Below are 22,431 nucleotides of genomic sequence, written 5' to 3'. Positions count from 1 at the left end.
TGGTGGGTGGTGGTGGCGGTGGCAGCGGATGGCAGTGGGTGGTGGCCATCGGTGGTGGTTGGTGGCAGCGAAGGCGACGGTGGGTGGCAATGGCGACAGGTGGATGGCAGCGGTGAGACATCATCATCATCATCATCATCATGTTTAGTAAATCCCAGTAAACTTATTAGATAATACATCATCATCATACTCAGTAAATATCACCAATAGCAAAGTTAAAGTAGGATTTGAGGAGGGTAAAATTAGACAACCTTACCTCTACTCCGTAAGAATAGAGAGGCTACTTCCAGTGAGACTCCCGGCTCGAAACTTAATAGATAAGCATATACTATTATCCAAACACTTTTTAAAAAAAGTGCACGATAAGGTAGGCATCATGTACTTATTGTTTTAACTATTAACCCATCCCAAACATCCCTAATTATACACCTTCCAAAAGTAGAAAAAACATTATGTATACAAACTCTACACTATCGGACAAAGCCCGTATATGCCCATTTTGACCCGAATCACTTGACACATTAGGTAAGCTTAAAGCTCAACCAATTGATTAAGAGTTGAGATTCCTGCTTTAATGACAGATATAATATAATTAAAGCTTAAGTTTCTATCTAATGTTTGTTTATTAGCCTAATGGGCATCGGTTATAAAGGATCATATTCGATTTTCTCCCTTTTATTGTGCCACAACTAGTTAATGCAGAATCAGATTCTAAGAAAGCCTTCCACAAGAGTCTGAATTTAACCACAAAAGTTGGAGAATATATAAAAGAGTTCATGTTCAAAAACCAGAAATTTAAATTTATCGATTTGCGGCTACTTTGTTGCTTGTACGTCATCGCTATCCCAACAATTCCCATGAACTAAACCGGATATCATTAGCATTAGTGTTAACCAATGCGGTTGGTGGCCCATTGGCAAAAGTACAACCTTTGGGAACAGCTAGGTTTGGAGTTCTTGGATTCAAGTCTCGTAAATGACAAGATTAAAGAAATGTGTTGTTCTAAAAAGTTGTAAACTTCTACAAAATTTTACTAGATTTAAAGTTGGCGGAAAAGAAGTCGGTAATGTTTTTTAGTCAAAGGGTTAGACCAGGTCACTTAAAAGATGCAGAAACTAATCCACGGGTCAAATTGGGTTGCCAAAGTTAAATCCATGGGTCATTTAGGGTTGCGAAACAAACCACGGGTGAACAAAATCCCTCGTTGATTAGATGATTCAGATATCGAGCAATAAGATTCTGAGCAGATTTCATCAGTCATCAATTACTCAGCAGGCTAGTATCTGAACCGAACCCGTTCAGACCCGAACCAAAGCAACCCTTTTTAATTGACCCGTTCAGACCCGAACCAAAGCAACCCTTTTTAATTGACCCGTTCCGACCAGAACCCGTATTGACCCGGCATGCCACCCAACCTGACCCACTCGTTTTGCTAGGTGTACAAATGAGTACCGAATGCGAGATAACGATAAAAAAATTCAGATCACTTGACCTTGATACCCAACATCTAAGTTTGCCATCCTTTCAAACAATTTAACTTATTTCTTATATGATTAAATGTTTTAACTTAACTTGTCGAACAAATCAAACATAAAATGATAGAATACATCGAAATTGCCATCTGAAAATGGTAGAGGTGCACAAACCGATTATTGGGCATACCCGGTTCCAGGTTTGGTCAACAAAGTCAAACATTAGGTACTACAATACCGAGGTCGGGTATGGAACCAGGATTTGGAGAGAAAGTATGATCAGGTTTTTCAGTTTAGGTTCCGGATTTTATCGAGTAGGGTTGGGTATACGTGGATTTAAATCTTAGGGTATGGGCCCGAAAATACCCGACGGATTATGGAACTGAGTTGGAATAGGAATACACGGGTTTTTTAATACCCAATTTCGGGTTTTCTTTCGAGTAGGGTATAACATCCACCACCTCTAAAAAAATGGTAGCATACATGATTGCGGTTATACGGTATCTTCTAATATGCTTAATTGAACTCTAGACTTTATATCAAATCAAGCATGAGATGTATGTCACAAAGTTAACAACCATATAAACAAGATAGGAAGTATATATTCTCTAACAAAATTGCAACTTTTTGAAAATATTGTCAACCAATAAGAGATAATATTAGTTACATTTATAATAAAGTTTTCATGTGTGACCTATGGCTTTCAACTAATATGCTAAAGTTATTTTTATAAAACATATATTTACACATGTGGGTAAAGAGAAGAATCTGAAAAAATGGAAATATAACTACTAATATTTGCTAAAGTTACTTTATGAAATGCATATATTTACACATGTGGGTAAAGAGAAGAATATGAAAAGATGGAGATATAGTAATTTCTAATATACAAGTTATGCTAAATGTTGGTTCTAGTTATCAAAGAAGATGAAAAACAACCGGGTTCACCGGCAAAATCTGTTAAATATGAATACACACAACTCGCAAAACCGCTTATTAGATACACGGTCAAAAGAAAGTACAAATTATGACTTTCACAGTTGTCGAATAGACAATATCTCAGTGACGGTAGGTCTTCACCACCTGCGTGATTCGACTTCGACATAGTGGACAACTTGTCAAGTGTGACGAACATGTCACGCAGCAGCACATATGACCACACCTATAAAAAAAACCATAGCCCGTTTCGTCTATAAAATATGATTTTATATTAAAATGTAGATAACATGTTTTGATGTGGTAATGCAAAAAAAAAAAACAGTCATCTTTTTAAAACAGTAAAGCTACAGGTGCCCTGAGGCGTGATGTATATACAGCAAAATGGTCCGGATCAAACAGGCAACTTTTCAGGAGGGTCAACACTTATTTGTCCGGTTTAGTAATTTTGTTTATAGTCGTTACATCAAGTACAATTAAAAAAAAAGGTAACCAAATAATAAAGCAAATTTAGGAGGTTGTAATATCTTAAAGACCCGTTTAAACTTGACCCGTTTTCCAACTTCACAAGTTTGACCGCCCTTAGTTTTTTGATAGGGGTGTAAACAAGCCCAGAGGCTCAAGAGCTACTCGGGATCGGCTCGGCTAAAAGCTCAAACGAGCCGAGCTACTCGGGATCGGCTCGGTTAAAAGCTCAAACGAGCCGAGCCTTAACGAGCTTGAGCTCGAGCCTGAAATACAGCTTGTTTGGTTATCGAACCCAGGCTTGAGCCTGAGGGCTGAAATACAAAGCTCTTTTAGGCTCGCGAACCTACGAGCCCATAAGATTTAAACTAATAACATAGGTGAGCCGACCTCGAGCCGAGCTTTGGCTCGTTTAAGCGATATTGAAGAGAGATCGAGCCGAGATTTTAGCTCGTTCGAGATTGTTCTCAAAATAGCTCGAGCCGAGCTCGAGCTTTGGGTTTTACTCTTGAGCAGAGCTCAAGCTTTGGGTTTTACTCGTGAGCCGAGCTCGAGCTTCATAAAAACATGACAAGCCGAGCCCAAGCCTAGTCGGCCCAGCTCGTTTACACCCCTAGTTTTTTAAGACTTAAAGTTAAATGTACAAAGAGAAGGGATGCTTTAAGAAAACTTACGGGACAAAAACAGAATTGTACTCCTGCTCAAGGCATATAACGCATATATCAGGCATTTGTCCGTCTTTTCGGGTGCCATTGACTCCAAATTCTGCTTTACCATTTGAGCCTGAAGTTTGTTTAGGTAGGTTTTCGGAGATTTTTTTTGGGGGGTAGGGGTGTTAGGATATAAAAGTTTAATTCTGAAGAAACTAAACTATTAAATCTAAAACAGAGCAACTGACCTTCGGTGTCTGAAGTCGTTCTTTTGGCTGCAGCATCAAGAACTCTGCATAACAAATAAAAATATTCGTTTCAATTAAAAATCTTAAAATTTAGTAGAGCGGAGAAAAAACAAAAGATGAATAACACTTGTGGTGAACCCATTATAGATAAAACATAACCAAAATCCACATAACAGTACCGAATGTTTTGATTATCCAAATGATAATAGAATTAACACAAATATAATAATAATTAACTACCACATATATAATGTTATATGTTATATTGAATACGAATGAAATACGCCCACATTCACAAAACTAGGACGGAATAATACTTGACGCCTACCTTTCAAAAATTTAAACACACGACATCAAGTATGACATTTACAGCCAGGAAATTAACTTTTAAAACCCTTAAACGGCACATAGCAACTATAAAGTTTCATCCTAGAATCTAGAACTTATTGCCATAACAAACTTGGGAATAATTTTCCGAATTCAAAGCCATGTTGTGTTAAACGACTTGCGAATAACGAAAATGGAGAGAGTGTGTGTGTAAACATACATACATACACTAAATTGTTATAAGACCATGTGTAGTGGTTAACACCCCAACCTTGGGCGTTTTGCGCCATGTGGCAGCCCAGTCAGCAATGGGGCATTATGGGGCGTTTTCTAAAATGGGTGTAGTGGGGATGTGGGGCATTATGTTAAAAGGGGTGTAAATACAATTTAAATAAAAAAAACATGAAAAATTGTTATTGGCCAAACAAAGAACAGGAGCACACTCATTGGCCACCACCCTTCTTCTCCGGCACGATTAAAAACACGCTGCCCTAATTTTTTTAAAAGAAAACGCCATAACACGCCCAGGGAGCGGCCTTGCCGGCGTGATTGGGCGGGATTGAGGGAAAAAAACGCCCATTACGCTTGGTCTAAGCATTAGGCCTCTCATTTTAAGAGTGCTTATGTTTTACATTAAGACTACATTAAATGTTTACCGGTTCTATAATTGGTTATAAAATCACAATTAATACATGACTACATTCCCTAGTCAACAAACATGAAGCTTTTTACAACAATGTAAGTTTGTTTTTTTAACTATATAAAAATAATATTACATATAAAAATGGTAATGACTAAAATCTTATATGAATACTATAAATAAAATAAAAAAAAATTGTTACTGACCTTTTTATTTATGTGTCAACTAAATACTGTCCTAACAAAATGGCATCAATCATCTAACCAGAAATATACAGATGCTTAATTCAATAAAAAGTAACAAGCCATATTACATATATGAATAGAAAGAGATGAGGAACAGTGTTTTTATTTAATTTTTTAATATTGTTTTCTTTTCTAAGTTTTTTTTATCTTTTTATTATTTTAATTGATCTAAACATATTTTTTTCCATATAACTTATAAGATATGATCAAAGTACCAATTATTAAGCAAGAAACCATAAAAATGAATGTATACAGGTACGGAGGTACCGATGTTGTTCGGTGCAGGAAGGTGGCGATACAGTATCAGGTTATCGAAAGCAAAAACAATAAAAATAACTACCAGCACCGATACAAACGTTGTTCAATCAGTTTCGATTGGGTTTGGTACGATAGCGGCACAATATCCGTTTAAAAAATAATTTATCATAATGTTGAAATAAAAGAAAACATGAATTGAAATGCAAATGAGCCGAACCGATATCAATTGAACAACACAGGTACCGTATCGATATGTGTTTTTTTGTTTTCGATCGATGTAGTGTTTTCTCTCTCAATTACTATAGCGAGTACAGGTACCATAACAAACCAAATTGATACCGACTTAATCCCCGCCGCGAAGTGCGGGGAATATCACTAGTTGTATTTAAAAGCATACGAGTTCCCAAAATACATTAAAATGATAGTAAAATAACTACCTTTTCTTTATTTCCCAGTGACGTTTTCTTTCCATAATGTATTGAAAAGCTTGCTTAGCAATCAAATAAAAACCAAATGCAGCAAAACCCACTGAAGCATACTTGTACCACCTGCAAAAGAGCAAGAAGTCGGTACAAAGATGTAGAGACAAAAAGTTGATGCTATAAGAAATACGAAAGCAGCTTCACGTGGTTGAAAAACACCTTTTTATCAACTATTTTTTCAAATAGTGTGTTAATTATGATTACAATTATAATCCAAACAAAGCTTTTGAATTAACTAGCTTAGGAAGTGGTATTCATTAAAAATAGACTTCAGGTGTAGGGCTGTAAACGAACCGAACGTTCAGCGAACAGTTCGTGAACCGTTCGGCGGGAAGTTTGTTTATGTTCATTCGTTTAATAAACGAACGAACATGAACAAGAAATTCCGTTCGATTAGTTAAATGAACGAACATGAACAGAGGTCTCGTTCGTTCGATTGTGTTCGTGAATGTTCAGTAACGTGAACGTGTTCGTGAACATTCGTTGATTTGCGTTCGTTTATGTTCGTATGTTTGTGTTTTAATTGAAGATCTTTGTACTTTCTTATATTTTATTTGTACCTTTTATATTATTAAACTTTTATTTATTTTATTACCCTAACAATTAAACCAGTAAACCCACTTTCCCCTTGTTTATGCATCATTTCCCTTTCATTTCTTATTATTTACATCGGCGAATACAATCGACCTCCGTTCCACAATAAGGGATTCAAGTTCGATTGCTACTCTTTGGGCCATCTATCTTTATCATTCGTGGCGTTCGCCAAATTTATTTGTGTTCATTTGTGTTCGTGAACCGTTTGCAAACAAGCTCATTTCCTTAATGAGCGAACACGAACATAAAATCCCGTTCGGTAAGTGTTCATGAACCGTTCATGAACACATTTATTTCCTTAACGAACGAACACGAACAAGGCCTTGTTCGTGTTCGTTCGGTTCGTTTACAACCCTATTCAGATGACTGTCAACTCGTTTCATTTGTTCGACCCTTTTTGACTCATTCCCCTTTAAGTTAAAAAAGATTCAACAATATGAAATAAAACACTCTCGAATCGACTACATGGGTTGAAAATTGAAATTGCCGCATCTCAAAAGAAGGATAAAGCAATATATGAACTAGTATATATATATATGCATGATAAACGAATTAAATACACTTTAACTGACAATAGATCACCTGGCCCATTTCCCGAGATTTGCAATGAGTTGATCGATGGTTTTATGAGAGACGTAGAATGGACCTTTAAGGGGTCGCTGGATCCGAACAGTTCCAATGTCATCTTTAATAGCCTGCATTATATTAGAACAACGATGTTATCAATCTATGAGCAATTTTGTTGAATATTTATTTGAATTTATGTCCCAAATGGGTCATTTTACTATTTTGTGCCCCACTGGGTCGTTAAAGGGTGGTGTTGTGTCCCATTTAGGTTATTATAATTATTATTTTCTATTGAACTCTTTTATCGTTGTACATAAAAAATAACATTTTTATGTACAAATTTAACATTTTTTTACACGTGTGATAATTTCTTTATCAAATAAATAATAAGATGACTATTAACAAAACAATGCAAAATAAAATAACTATCATTGTATTCAACCACAAGATGGTAACAAGCATACATAAGATGTTAGTCACATGCATAACACAAAGGTTTAAAGTTCTATAAAAATACTAATTTAAAAAACATAATAATGTACAAATAAACCAAAAAAAGAAGAGTTCCTCACTAGTATAAAATTACCATACCTCACCAACAACAGTTAATGGAGTGCCTGTTGGTAGAACACGTTCGATTCGCTTGACTCCAAGCATCTTCAAAACAATACAATATTTTAGGTAAGCCGTAACTAAAACCATGAACTTATTAGCATGCTTAAGTGTATGTGAGTGTAATAAATTAACAAATTCCATACTTTAAGACCTTGCAGATAGTCTAATGTTCCACGAACAAGCGATCTTCCTGATTCCTCAAACACTTCACTTCCAACGGTTAATACCAAACCAGCGGCACCACGAGCTCCAACAACATATACACGAGCACTTCCATCATCCTAACACAAAATGATCAAGAATTTGGAAAAAAAAAAAAAAAAATTGCAAACCATCAAGACTTTTTTGGTTTTTTTTTTTTTTTGCATATAAATATCTAATACCAACATCATATATCCCCGTTTAGCCTTTGTACTCTTTTTTTTCTAAATCTGAGACTCTGAGTGCTTAAAGATGACTTCGTCTCCCGTTTTGGTCATATTGTATACTTGTATGCAATGTCAAAAATATATACTTTTCATATAAAAATGTTAAATTTAATAATAAAACGCTAAGTTTACATACAACTTTAAATTTTATAAGAATATGTAAATTTACAAAGGACCGAAACAGTACACAAAGTCACAAACCATCTTTTAGTGACTCAACACTCGCATGTATAAAAGAAAGTACAATGACTAAAATGGCACAATTGAAAAACGGTATGCTAATAATTTTTGAAAGAGTACTCTTTTGATAATAGCTTTAACGATCATTGTTTACGTAAAAAAAATTACGAAATGCAAAAAGAAAAATGAAGCAAAGGAAGTGTTTTTAGGTCAATCCAATAAGTTATTCAAATTTACACCAAGGGGGTTCTGGCATTAAGATTGTACTAATATATGACTAAAAAGAAAACAAGCTAAATGTGTCAAACTATTTAAAGGCTCTGAACAAATTATAACGAAGCGTTTAAATCCCTCCTAAATTTGCTCTATTAAAAAAAATCGGATCATCTTCTTAACAAAACCTTGTGTGATCATATTGATATATCGATTACTTATAAAATTCAAAAGAGTAAAATGCACGGATAGTCCCTGTGGTTTTGCAAAATAACACCTATAGTCCCCAACTTTTGGAAATTACACCGGTGCTTCCTGTGGTTTGACAGTTTGTTACTCGGATAGTCCCTGGAGTGGATGACGGTTAGTTTTCTCCGTTAAGTGGATGTGAAATGACAAATTTACCCTTCATCTTCTCCACTCTAAATTTGTCATTTCACATCCACTTAACGGAGAAAACTAACCGTCATCCACTCCAGGGACTATCCGAGTAACAAACTGTCAAACCACAGGGAGCACCGGTGTAATTTCCAAAAGTTGGGGACTATAGGTGTTATTTTGCAAAACCACAGGGACTATCCGTGCATTTTACTCAATTCAAAATAATGTTGAGCGAAGAAAAAAAAAACCCGTTTTGGTGGGCCAAGCATTGCTCACCAGGTACCACGGAACCTCTTTACACATTGATAGCATCAGTGCAGAGTCTTGAATCCATGAACCAGCATCATTATGTTTCAAAAAGTGCTGTTCTGCCTGCAAATGGTAATAGACTAATAGAGTAAGTAGCGTGTTATCAGCTTACGAATAAAACGTTGAAAAATGTGAAGAAAAAATTACAAATAATAATGATAACCGAGTGTATGCACTACTTACCGTTTCCTCCACAATAACTCCTCGCAAACCACTATACTCGCAATTAATTGGAGTATCGGAACTGACTCTACCGGATATTGTCACAACAAAAGGCAACACTTTGTTTGCAGCTTCTAGTAGTTGTGCTGAAATGAAAAGAACACGTTTTTCATTAATTAAATGCCACAACTTTTATCACTCTTTTATGATGTTTCCAAGCATACGGTTTTGTGTAGTAACTAATTTATGACTTGCAATATTAAAAGACGCCAAAAAAACTTATAGTACGTCGATTTATTTCCTACAATGCATGAGTAGTAGTACTTTACCATTGATGAATTTGATCGAAAAGGAAAAGGCTTTAACTTTATTTCATAATTAGAGTGCACATTGAATAGAATAAAGAAGTTAAACCTAATTCTAATGAACATTTAATCAACACAAACGTGAAAGAAAATTTAAGACCCTAAGCAAATCCCACATTTGGCTCATAATAAATGTCCAACTTCAAATACCACCAACACGGTTCGTGTGATGAGAACTCCACGGTCAAGCGCGCTTAGGTGGCATCACGGGCAACCTAACGGAAAGGTTCCACTTTCCACTAATGCAACCATAAACAAAGCGGGTAGGGTTGTAAACGAACCGAACGAACACGAACAACGTTCGTTAAGGAAATAATGTGTTCATGAACAGTTCATGAACACTTACCGAACGAGATTTTCAGTTCGTGTTGGTTAATTAAGGATATGAACATGTTCATGAACACAAATAAAATTGACCGGGGCTAGAAATGAATGCCGGACGGAGCAACGCTATAACTTGAAGTGCTCATGGTGGAACGCAGGTCGATGTATTCATCAATGTGAATAATGAGGAAGTAAAGTGGAACGGTGTAAAAACAAGGTAGTAACAGGATTTCCTATTTAATTGTTAGGGTAATAAATTAAATGATATAAATGTACAAAATCTTTCATGAACAACATAAACAAAGAAAAATGAATGATCGTAAATGAATAAATATTTATGAACACATTACCAAACGTTCACAAACACAATCAAACGAACGAGAGCTTTGTTCATGTTGGTTCATTTAACTAATCGAACGAAATTTCTTGTTCATGTTCATGAACGTAAACGAACTTCCCGCCAAACTATTCATGAACCGTTCGCTGAACGTTCAATTCATTTACATCCCTAAAAGCGGGCAATATCGATCGTATTAAAGTAACTACTACACTTGCCGTTATAACTTTCTAACTATTCAATCTAAAACCACCTAACCCATTTCTAAATGTAATCAAACTAATAATTTTGAACCAAAACACTAAACCCATAAGAAAAATCGAAAAACTAACCCAAATCTTTCAACTGATTTACTCGAGTCACCGATTTAAGAACCTCTGCATCCCTACAAACACCAATCAACCAACAAATTAAACAAATTAAACAAAACCCACATAAAATTCACCAGCAAATAACCAAATTACAAATTTAATCATGTAATAATAATAATAATAAATTAATAATATTACTTTCCGCTACTTCTGCCAAGCAGATAAAGAGCAGCAGCACTCAAACAACAAGTAACTCCACCCCAAGGAACCATAATAGTATAACTAGTGTACCAAAGGGATTAACGGAATTTATGTTTTGAACATTGGAGAATGAACATAGGGCTTGACGGAGAATGACGTGAGTTTCGAGTTATGGGGAAAATTGGGGGTGAAATTAGGGTTCTTTTTTTGGATTTAATGGTTGATTTAGGTGGTGTTTGGGATTCCTTATTTTACCAACTTATTAACTTATTTACTTCTTGAAAACATAAAAAAGGACTTTTAGAGTGTTTGGGATTGTATGTGATGTGAGGCAAGAAGTCAATAAGTTAGAAATTCTGACTTATTAACTTCTCAAAGAAGTTGAAAAGGAGTTTTCAAAAGGAAAGCCAAACATGCCCTTAGGAAAAGGGAGACGTGTGTGAGAGAGATCCTGAAGAGCTACTACTGGTTGTGAATCTTGATGAAGTCGAGGGGAGATTAATGGAATTACATGTAGGATGATGGACAATACAGTTTGTTTATGATATCTAGTGGGTATAGATAGGGTGCCTTTTAGACCAAACTTTATTAAATTAAAAAAAAAAAAAAAGTTCCAGACTAGGGATGAACGTGATACCGGTACTGAAAAACGTTAAAACTGGGTACCGCTATTGATACGGTACTGGTATTTGATACGGTACTGGTATTTGAAGGTAAAAATCGGTATTTTACGGGTATCGGTACCGAAAATGCCAAAGAGTGGGTTCCGGTACCAACAAAAATCGGTACAGGAAATTCGGTCCCAGCCAAATGCTCGGTTCGATACGGTACCGGTATTTGAAGGTAAAATCAGTATTTTACCGATACCGATACTGAAAATACCAAAAAGTGGGTACTGGTACCAACAAAAATCGGTACAGGAAATTCGGTCTCAGCCAAATGCTTATCCCTATTACAAACCTGTGTACACCAAATTTTATTAAATAAAAAAACAAAGAAAAACAAGGTTACAGACCCGTGTATTATACGAGTTGGGTATCAAAAATGACGCAATAAAAACAATAATAATAAATAATTATATAATTTACAAGTCTATTAATACAAATTACAAATCTCTAAAAACTTCTTTATAGATAACATTAAATGTCCTGCTCGGAAGATTACCGTCTTTATCAACAATTAATTGTTCAAGTTAATCTCAACTTTTGACTTTGGAAAAAGCCCAGAATATGTGAAAACACTGGTTATTCTATAAACAAATCAACTCTGAATAGCGGTTGTTCGTGAATTTTTATTTATTGTTATCGCGAAACAACCAGTGAGAAAAGATTGTCTTCTTTGATCTCGTGTATTACATTGTGTTGAGTAAATGATACAATGTGAAATGAAAAGGTATATATGTTTATTGAATTTTATAAGTTATTTTTTGCCAATTTGATTTTTCTTACGTTGGGCATTTTCTTATATAATATAAACAATCTAATAGTAAACTTGTTATTAAAAAATAATTATATCAAGAGTATTTTAAATCATAAAATTAATTTTATAACTAATAAAGTAAATTAGTTTGTAAATAATTTATGCATGACTTTAAATTTGAAACTATATCAATTACTATAAAATACGATATAGAATATTTGACTTACTAAAAATTTTGGTATTCGTTATTATAAATCAGGAAATGTTACAAAAATATGATTATTTATTATGGTTATCAACTATAAAAATAGATTAGCTTTCTCTTCAAGTTTTGCACTCCTATATATACCGCTATTGTATCTCATTGTAAATTACACCTCAATCAATGAAATATTATATCCATTCCCTCTATTGTTTTCTTCTTCTTCTAGGGTCTGTTTGGTACGGGGTAATGGAATGGATGAAGGAATGGAATGGACGAGGTAATGGAATGGACGGGGGAATGCAATGGATCATTACCATTCCATGTCTTGTTTGGTTACTATGTGAATGGAATGATTTATTATTGTGTATTGTTCGGAAGGCAAGAAAAACGGAGTAATAAAATAAGCGGTGAGTGGTGGTGGTGGTTGGTGATAGTGATTGTGATTGTGGGTGGTTATAGGTGGCGGTGGTGGGTGGCGGCGGCGGCGATGGGTGGTGGTGGTGGCGGCGAGTGGCGGTGCGGCGGTGACGACGAGTGGTGGTGGCGGCACGGTGGCCGTTGGTGGTGGGTGGCAGCAGAGGTGGCGGTTGGTGGCGGCGGCGGCGGTTGGTGGTGGCGGTAGTGGTGGCGTCGACAATGGTGGTGGGCGTTGGCGGTTGGTCGCAGCTGTGGATGATAACGGTGGCGAGTGGGTGGCAGCGGCGGCGGCGGTGGCTGTCGGGGTGAGGTGGTGGCGGGTGGCGGCGATGGCGTCGGTGGTGGGTGGTGGTGGTGGTGGTGGGTTGTGACGAAGGTGGTGGGTTGTGGCGAAGGTGGTGGGTTGTGGTGTTGTTGATGAATGATGCAAGAGGGGATGGAATGGGAAAAAAAAACATGGGGGATGGAAGAAAATGATTTTGAGGGAATGGAATGCCTTTTGGAATGGGTGATTCCATTCCATTGACCAACCAAACACCCTTTTCTTTATTCCCTCGTAATCATTCATTCTATTCCACCTCTCATTCCTGCATATCAAACAATATCCTACTCTTATTATTTGCTATTTGTAACACCCCGAAAGACGGGTTTGGTAATTAAACCCTGTTAATGCTAAGAACGGGTAAAATACCATTAGTGGTAAAAATTAACCTGGTGAAAACTAGGACTTAAATAAATAATTTTATGTTAATAAAATTGAAAAGAGAATAAACATTGTGAGAAAACGAAGTGTATATAAAGCCCGAGTTAACGGGACTTAAGAATACTACGGGTTATGACTTCCCTAAACCCATTAAGTAACTAGGGATATCAACCTAGTTGGTTAAGTATTGTTAAAACAATAAGAGAAACGAGAAATAGATAACCCTTTTTAATAACTTGGGTAAATTAGAGGGGCTAAACATGGACAAATGAAATTGAGTTATAATTAAATCAAATATTAAAACATAAAACACACACATGCGTGTGTGTTTCCTGCGAATTCAACCAGAGCCAAGAAAGGCTCTCATGTTCCAACCCTAAACTTCAGAAATCCATCAAATTGAAAGGGGAAATCAAGCCCAAATCGAAATCCAAGCACAAATTAGTGATCACCTTAGTAAAGGGATCATAAGGTATGTAAAATTTTACTATTTGGTTCCATCTCAAATTCTGGATGAACACATAAGATTCGAAATTTGTGCTTGCATGATTGTTGTTTTGATGAAATTGGAATGAAATCATGTCTAGGAGGTAACCCTAGCCATTAGCTTGTTGAATGTTGCTCATCATGATGAAGTTCATAATCACCAATATGGGTGTTTAGTGGGTTTTGTAGAAATATGTTAAACACTAGGATTTCGATTGTCACTCTAGTGTATTTTGATCTCTATGAAGTAAGTCTATGTGTTGTTATGCATGCTGGACATAAGAACTTGTGAATGATGTTAAAACTTGGGTAAATAACTAGTCATGAAAAATGAATTGTTGATTTTATAGAATATGCCCACAAGGTGTTTGTTAAAATGCCTAAGTGAACGTTTATATGTTGAAAGTACGAATGAAGCGCGTAATTGCCTAAATTGACTAATTACGTGAAATATGGGTTCAAACGGGTTTTAATCATAATGTTGATTTGACTTAATTGTGTAAACCAAGTGATCAATAAGTAGTTAACTTTTGATAAGCTAAGTTAACTAATCATGAAGTCGAATAGTAGCTTCGGCATAGTAAATAAGCGAGGTGGAATAGTCGTGATTTGTATGACTAATTTGACCGCCTTGTAAATGATTGAAAATAGTTTGACGCCTAACGAGCTAGGTGGAGGCTTGGGAAAGGAAGCGGGTCAAACGAATCAAGAATGAAGGGAAGAGCATAATTCGGATGCAAGGTAAGTATAGCTTACACTAGTCTTAGATTGTGTAATATTCCCTTAGCGTATAAATAACGAATGGAATAACTAAACAATTAAAATACGATGTTCCGTCGTGTAGGCGTACGGAACTAGATAATCAAGGATGAAAGAAACCATAATAATGGTTAACAAGGAAGTAAATTGATAATTCGGTCATATTATGACGAAAGTGGTAATAAAAGGTTTATAAGTAAAAATGACTGTACCGTGTTAAACAGAGCGGGTCATGTAGTTGAGATGATAATAAATATCATCTCAAAAAGACAAACGGTCAATTCGGCCAAACGGGTCAAAAGGTGTAGACATCACCTTTTGACAATATTGACTAATGATCTTTTGTCAAGTTATATGCTTACAGGAGTAGAAATCCAATGGGTACTCGCATCGCTCTTACTTAGCGATTAAAAAGCAAGGTATTTATAAATCGGGTCTACTTGTTGATCCGGGCCAGGTATGCATATTCATGTAGTAGTTTAAAATGCTATTTTGGTCGAATAAATGGGAAAGAGAGTCTTTCGTAGTAAAAAGAACATAATCGACCAAAACGCCCTTGTTGGCTAATTCGAGCAAACAACCTTTAGAAGTTGTTTGGAAACGAGTTCTATGATTAGGTAAATACTTAGAATAAATATAGAAGCATTCGAAAGCGTTTTTAGGCTTGAAAATGCTTAAATACCCGTAACGGGTCAAAATAAGTATCCGAGCAAAAATGGGTTTAATTTGAGTAATTAAACCGGCGATTAAAATCTAATATGATAGGCAACATTAAGTCGAAGTAGTATTTGTGACATGAGGGTCAAATAAACATGTTTGTTGGTCAAATCACAAACGGGTCAAAATTGGCAAAGAAGGGAAATAAGCCGAAGACTTAGAAGTCTTAAATTTTGTTAAGTCGAATGTCGGATTTTAACCTCATAAGATGGAGGATTAAATTACGGACGCGTAGGAAAAGGAATCGGGTAAAACGGATCAATAACGAAGAAGTTATGGCCGTTTCCGTAAAAACTGGCATAGTTGAACTAAGCTGCAGACCTGCTGATGCAGGGGCCACCGTAAATTACGGTGTCCACCGTAATTTACGGTGGAGTCGAAAAGTGCTACGATGGACTTCTTCTGATTTACGGTGGAAGAAAAAAGTTTCAGGGGCTACCGTAAATTACGGTACTCACCGTAATTTACAGTGGACCCTGTACAAAATTGTATTTTGATCAGTTTTGTTTCCCGGACTCGTGTAGATACGTTTTAAATCCCGTACGACTAAAGCATTTCATGTTTTTATGAAATGTAGGTACATTTTGGATGCCGGAAGACGATCAAGCTCAATGAAGAACCGAACACGATAAAGACTCATGCTTCCGCACATTGCCTCGTTGTAAATTTTAACGACGAACACAATCACGTTGGTAGAATAGCTTATGAATTGTAAAAGTTTTAATTTACTCGGAATTTCCTAAGGATACTTAACACTAAATACATGTCTGTATTCGTAATTTATACGAAAACCTTTAATATAATAATTAGAGTGTTACAAGTTGGTATCAGAGCCTTGGTTTAAGAGATTCGAGTATGGTGGGGAGGAACCATGCTTGGACTTAAACCTTATGCTCTTGATAAAGAATAATGTTCGGTTCGAAGCTTGATCGCAAATCCGGTAAGTACAAGTATGTAAATAGTTTAGTATGCTAAAGTGTTGTGGACAACACATAGGGTTATCGTGTAATACACGTTACACCAATTAAATGATAGATATAGCTAACAACATTTCGTGCGTAAACACATATAGTACAAAAGCCTTGTATTAGGATACAGGCATTTAGTAAAGTTGACATTACTAACTTTTGTGAATGTCTTGATTGAAGGACACTTGCATTTAAAGATGACAAAGGTTAAACAAATTAAGAATGTGATAGAGGAACAGTCTGAGGCATGACAAGAGGAACATGCTCACTAATGACCAAATCGCGTAAAGACCGCGAACAAGGTAAATGGCAAGAGATGCCCGTTGGGGCGAGCATTATCAGGTGCGTGCTTTTAAATATAATCGCGCAATTAGCAATATGCAACAAACATGTAAAGAATGATTGTCGCATACGTAAATTAGAAACTTGGAAAAACCTGAATAGAAAATGTATTCGGGATATTGTTTCCAAGAGAAACAAATAGAGGCATTACTTACATAGGGCGTGATGTGAAAACTATAAAAAGGTCATGTGTGTCATGTGTTAATCGCTTACTCTGGCCAAGTAAGTAGCGGCATATGATACCATGAACTTCTTATGGCGGACACGTTTACATCCGATGTAGTAAGGGCAGGGTGAATGGGACTAATTAAAAAGTACCCAAATGAATCAGATAAGCAAAATATGTGATAATAATGTAAACGCACAACCAAGTGACGGGAGCGTATTACATTAGGATAATGAGCCCGGGTGAAGGGACAAACAAGCATGTAAAATAATTTAGACAAGTATTGGGAGGGAGTGTACTTGCACTCGAACCCAGAAAACATCAAGCATGTAAACTGATTTAGACAAGTATTGGGAGGGAGTGTACTTGCACTCGAACCCAGAAAACATCAAGCATGTAAAATGATTTAGACAAGTATTGGGAGGGAGTGTACCTGCACTCGAACCCAGAAAACATCAAGCATGTAAACTGATTTAGACAAGTGTTGGGAGGGAGTGTACTTACACTCGAACCCAGAAAACATCAAGCATGTAAAATGATTTAGACAAGTATTGGGAGGGAGTGTACTTACACTCGAACCCAGAAAACATCAAGCATGTAAAACGATTTAGACAAATATTGGGAGGGAGTGATACTTACACTCGAACCCGGAGAATGTAAACATGTAAGATGAGTTAGATATGCATTGGGAAGGGGTGTACTTACACTCGAACCCGGAAAATGCAAATATGTTCCTTAACGGGTCATTTTTTGTAAAACGTCGAACTTAAAAATAAAGTCAGAGTATAAAAACCGAAGCAAGGTCTTAATGCATACCGGGAGGGTTGCAATAATAACAACTTCGGTAAAACACCCGGTGGATGGGTAAGAATTAAACGCATGCGTAAACCAAGAGACGTGAACGCGGGTTGAAAGATCAAAGTAACGTGGATTACGAGTTATGACTATAAAATCTCGTATATAGAAATTGTGAGTAAATATGTTCAACTATTCGAAGCCGAATGGGTCGAATAAAGAATAAAGTTGATAGTTTATAAGTGATGTATTTCGCATTAATAGGTCAAACATGTTGAATACAATATAACGCCGAATGGCACAAATGAGCACTAGCCAGATAAAGGTAGCGTTAAATGCAAGAGAATAATGAGCCCAGCAATGGGACATAATCAAACACGAATGTATGTAAACTGAATAATGGTGAGCATAAGATAAACCGACGCATAAATGACGTGAGAAATCATAAAGTCGGAAAATGTGCCCGAAAAGAAACGAATGTAGCCTTAGACTACGGTCAAGGTCAAAGATAATATCAAAACGATAATAAATGATGTTAAGCAAAAACATGGTGCCTTAAGCTGTATGCGTATATGAATGTATACACATTTGAAGGAAGACTCGAATAAAAGATGATCTACGGGATCATCATAACCTACGAGGTATTAATTAGAGCAAAAGGTCTACGGGGCCAAAACGACCCACGGGTCATGATTAGAAAGAAGTTATAAGGACTTCGCCTTAAAGAGGTGAATGTCTAATCAAAAATAGCCCATAAGGCTAAGTGATAAACCTACGGGTTAGATGGAATAAAGCAAGGAAATCAGTTAAGAATCCCCGCATAAAAAAAAAAAGAGACTGTAAAGGATTAAATTTCGGACTGTCAATATCCCGGTATGGATGATTGACACAAGATAAAGAAAAGATCCTAAAACTAAAACTTCGGTTTTAGTAAGAAATAATGTTCCTACAAACATAAATTCTGATAGGAATTTAAATAGTAAGCATGAAAGATACAAGTCTTGACACTGATAGGCGCAAGACGATATATTCGAAAAGTGATATTTTCGAAAATGAAAATTTGATATAAATTGAACATGAAGTACCAAAATCACGGTCAAGAAAAGTAATGTGAAGTGGAATCACATTATAACCAAGCAAGTGGTAAAAAGTAACTGGACTAATAAGTCTAAGTAGTAAGACCCGTCAAGGTCATTTAAATAAATTTGGTCTGCTTGTAAGCGGTATGTTCGGTATGACTGAACCGAATAAATAAATTTGAAAACAAAGAAATTTGTTGCAAAAAGTGAAAGATTTCACTAAAGACCCTTAAACGGGTCAAGATAACGGATTCATAAAGAATTCGATAGTATATAAAAGCGATGAATATCGCTAAGTTAACTAAACTAGTGGAAATAACGAGATTTCGTTATTTCAAGTTGCACTATGTCGAAAGAGATACGTAGATAATTAGTAACCAAAAAGACGTTACCATACTTTTCTGGTAATACTAACTATTGGGTAAAAGTATAAGTAATGTTTAAAAGAATTCTTGGATCGAATACATTGAGCTAAACTCAATGAATTAAGTAAGAAAAGGTTTCGAGGACGAAACCTCTTTAAGGGGGGTAGACTTGTAACACCCCGAAAGACGGGTTTGGTAATTAAACCCTGTTAATGCTAAGAACGGGTAAAATACCATTAGTGGTAAAAATTAACCTGGTGAAAACTAGGACTTAAATAAATAATTTTATGTTAATAAAATTGAAAAGAGAATAAACGTTGTGAGAAAACGAAGTGTATATAAAGCCCGAGTTAACGGGACTTAAGAATACTACGGGTTATGACTTCCCCAAACCCATTAAGTAACTAGGGATATCAACCTAGTTGGTTAAGTATTGTTAAAACAATAAGAGAAACAAGAAATAGATAACCCTTTTTAATAACTTGGGTAAATTAGAGGGGCTAAACATGGACAAATGAAATTGAGTTTTAATTAAATCAAATATTAAAACATAAAACACACACATGCGTGTGTGTTTCCTGCGAATTCAACCAGAGCCAAGAAAGGCTCTCATGTTCCAACCCTAAACTTCAGAAATCCATCAAATTGAAAGGGGAAATCAAGCCCAAATCCAAATCCAAGCACAAATTAGTGATCACCTTAGTAAAGGGATCATAAGGTATGTAAAATTTTACTATTTGGTTCCATCTCAAATTCTGGATGAACACATAAGATTCGAAATTTGTGCTTGCATGATTGTTGTTTTGATGAAATTGGAATGAAATCATGTCTAGGAGGTAACCCTAGCCATTAGCTTGTTGAATGTTGCTCATCATGATGAAGTTCATAATCACCAATATGGGTGTTTAGTGGGTTTTGTAGAAATATGTTAAACACTAGGATTTCGATTGTCACTCTAGTGTATTTTGATCTCTATGAAGTAAGTCTATGTGTTGTTATGCATGCTAGACATAAGAACTTGTGAATGATGTTAAAACTTGGGTAAATAACTAGTCATGAAAAATGAATTGTTGATTTTATAGAATATGCCCACAAGGTGTTTGTTAAAATGCCTAAGTGAACGTTTATATGTTGAAAGTATGAATGAAGCGCGTAATTGCCTAAATTGACTAATTACGTGAAATATGGGTTCAAACGGGTTTTAATCATAATGTTGATTTGACTTAATTGTGTAAACCAAGTGATCAATAAGTAGTTAACTTTTGATAAGCTAAGTTAACTAATCATGAAGTCGAATAGTAGCTTCGGCATAGTAAATAAGTGAGGTGGAATAGTCGTGATTTGTATGACTAATTTGACCGCCTTGTAAATGATTGAAAATAGTTTGACGCCTAACGAGCTAGGTGGAGGCTTGGGAAAGGAAGCGGGTCAAACGAATCAAGAATGAAGGGAAGAGCATAATTCGGATGCAAGGTAAGTATAGCTTACACTAGTCTTAGATTGTGTAATATTCCCTTAGCGTATAAATAACGAATGGAATAACTAAACAATTAAAATACGATGTTCCGTCGTGTAGGCGTACGGAACTAGATAATCAAGGATGAAAGAAACCATAATAATGGTTAACAAGGAAGTAAATTGATAATTCGGTCATATTATGACGAAAGTGGTAATAAAAGGTTTATAAGTAAAAATGACCGTACCGTGTTAAACGGAGCGGGTCATGTAGTTGAGATGATAATAAATATCATCTCAAAAAGACAAACGGTCAATTCGGCCAAACGGGTCAAAAGGTGTAGACATCACCTTTTAACAATATTGACTAATGATCTTTTGTCAAGTTATATGCTTACAGGAGTAGAAATCCAATGGGTACTCGCATCGCTCTTACTTAGCGATTAAAAAGCAAGGTATTTATAAATCGGGTCTACTTGTTGATCCGGGCCAGGTATGCATATTCATGTAGTAGTTTAAAATTCTATTTTGGTCGAATAAATGGGAAAGAGAGTCTTTCGTAGTAAAAAGAACATAATCGACCAAAACGCCCTTGTTGGCTAATTCGAGCAAACAACCTTTAAAAGTTGTTTGGAAACGAGTTCTATGATTAGGTAAATACTTAGAATAAATATAGAAGCATTCGAAAGCGTTTTTAGGCTTGAAAATGCTTAAATACCCGTAACGGGTCAAAATAAGTATCCGAGCAAAAATGGGTTTAATTTGAGTAATTAAACCGGCGATTAAAATCTAATATGATAGGCAACATTAAGTCGAAGTAGTATATGTGACATGAGGGTCAAATAAACATGTTTGTTGGTCAAATCACAAACGGGTCAAAATTGGCAAAGAAGGGAAATAAGCCGAAGACTTAGAAGTCTTAAATTTTGTTAAGTCGAATGTCGGATTTTAACCTCATAAGATGGAGGATTAAATTACGGACGCATAGGAAAAGGAATCGGGTAAAACGGATCAATAACGAAGAAGTTATGGCCGTTTCCGTAAAAACTGGCATAGTTGAACTAAGCTGCAGACCTGCTGATGCAGGGGCCACCGTAAATTACGGTGTCCACCGTAATTTACGGTGGAGTCGAAAAGTGCTACGATGGACTTCTTCTGATTTACAGTGGAAGAAGAAAGTTTCAGGGGCTACCGTAAATTACGGTACCCACCGTAATTTACGGTGGACCCTGTACAAATTGTATTTTGATCAGTTTTGTTTCCTGGACTCGTGTAGATACGTTTTAAATCCCGTACGACTAAAGCATTTCATGTTTTTATGAAATGTAGGTACATTTTGGATGCCGGAAGACGATCAAGCTCAATGAAGAACCGAACACGATAAAGACTCATGCTTCCGCACATTGCCTCGTTGTAAATTTTAACGACGAACACAATCACGTTGGTAGAATAGCTTATGAATTGTAAAAGTTTTAATTTACTCGGAATTTCCTAAGGATACTTAACACTAAATACATGTCTGTATTCGTAATTTATACGAAAACCTTTAATATAATAATTAGAGTGTTACACTATTAGGCTATTTTCACAACACGTTATCAGCACGAGAGTGCTCTCCCCTAAACCCTAATAACCTTCCCTGATTTATCGTTCAACCAATCCATATCCATGAAGTCGTAGCCATTAAAGCTCCCACAAGTGATTTTTCATCTTTCATCGAGGTATATTAATCGTTCAAAATATCTTACAAGTAAGTTTTATTTATTGTATTATTTATTGTTTTTTATTTGGGGTGATTGATTAATCTTTTAATTGGATATTGAATATATTTAAAAGAAGCTTCGT

The 22,431-nt window shown here is 35.9% G+C and overlaps 1 protein-coding gene and 2 long non-coding RNA genes across 4 annotated transcripts; 2 read left to right on the top strand and 1 right to left on the bottom strand.

The window, feature by feature from the left end:
* Positions 1–2,251: 2,251 nt before the first annotated feature.
* LOC110884150 (E3 ubiquitin-protein ligase SP1) lies at positions 2,252–10,940 on the bottom strand. Of its 2 annotated transcripts, none has more exons than XM_022131831.2 (11): positions 10,708–10,940; positions 10,531–10,583; positions 9,194–9,318; positions 8,978–9,073; positions 7,643–7,780; positions 7,476–7,541; positions 6,900–7,012; positions 5,679–5,789; positions 3,772–3,815; positions 3,548–3,638; positions 2,252–2,634 (listed from the first exon to the last, which is right to left on the bottom strand). In XM_022131831.2, the coding sequence occupies exons 1-11, from the start codon at positions 10,779–10,781 to the stop codon at positions 2,532–2,534; spliced, it is 1,014 nt and encodes a 337-aa protein (XP_021987523.1). In that variant the 5' UTR covers positions 10,782–10,940; the 3' UTR covers positions 2,252–2,531. The 2 variants fall into 2 exon arrangements, with proteins under 2 accessions (XP_021987523.1, XP_021987522.1); XM_022131830.2 differs by having other exon boundaries at positions 2,315–2,634; positions 3,548–3,656.
* Positions 10,941–14,967: 4,027 nt separating this feature from the next.
* Positions 14,968–16,235, top strand: LOC118483033. The gene is made up of 2 exons (XR_004869488.1): positions 14,968–15,156; positions 15,994–16,235. It is a non-coding gene; the product is annotated as an uncharacterized LOC118483033 (long non-coding RNA).
* A 4,256-nt stretch (positions 16,236–20,491) lies between these two features.
* Positions 20,492–22,157, top strand: LOC118483032. Its single transcript, XR_004869487.1, has 2 exons — positions 20,492–21,079; positions 21,916–22,157. It is a non-coding gene; the product is annotated as an uncharacterized LOC118483032 (long non-coding RNA).
* The last annotated feature ends 274 nt before the right edge of the window (positions 22,158–22,431 follow it).

Source organism: Helianthus annuus, chromosome 10 (assembly GCF_002127325.2).
Source record: "Helianthus annuus cultivar XRQ/B chromosome 10, HanXRQr2.0-SUNRISE, whole genome shotgun sequence".
Classification (NCBI taxonomy): Eukaryota; Viridiplantae; Streptophyta; class Magnoliopsida; order Asterales; family Asteraceae; genus Helianthus; species Helianthus annuus.
This window is presented reverse-complemented; position numbering and strand designations above follow the sequence as displayed.

What these genes read in the sequence shown, in the direction of transcription:
- LOC110884150 (XM_022131830.2), bottom strand. Translation starts at nt 10,781, where the DNA reads ATGGTTCCTTGGGGTGGAGTTACTTGTTGTTTGAGTGCTGCTGCTCTT. An exon ending in ACTATCTGCAAGGTCTTAAA is followed by an intron (nt 7,542 to 7,642) that starts GTATGGAATTTG and finishes ATTGTTTTGAAG; the next exon opens with ATGCTTGGAGTCAAGCGAAT. An exon ending in CATTAACTGTTGTTGGTGAG is followed by an intron (nt 7,013 to 7,475) that starts GTATGGTAATTT and finishes AATATAATGCAG; the next exon opens with GCTATTAAAGATGACATTGG.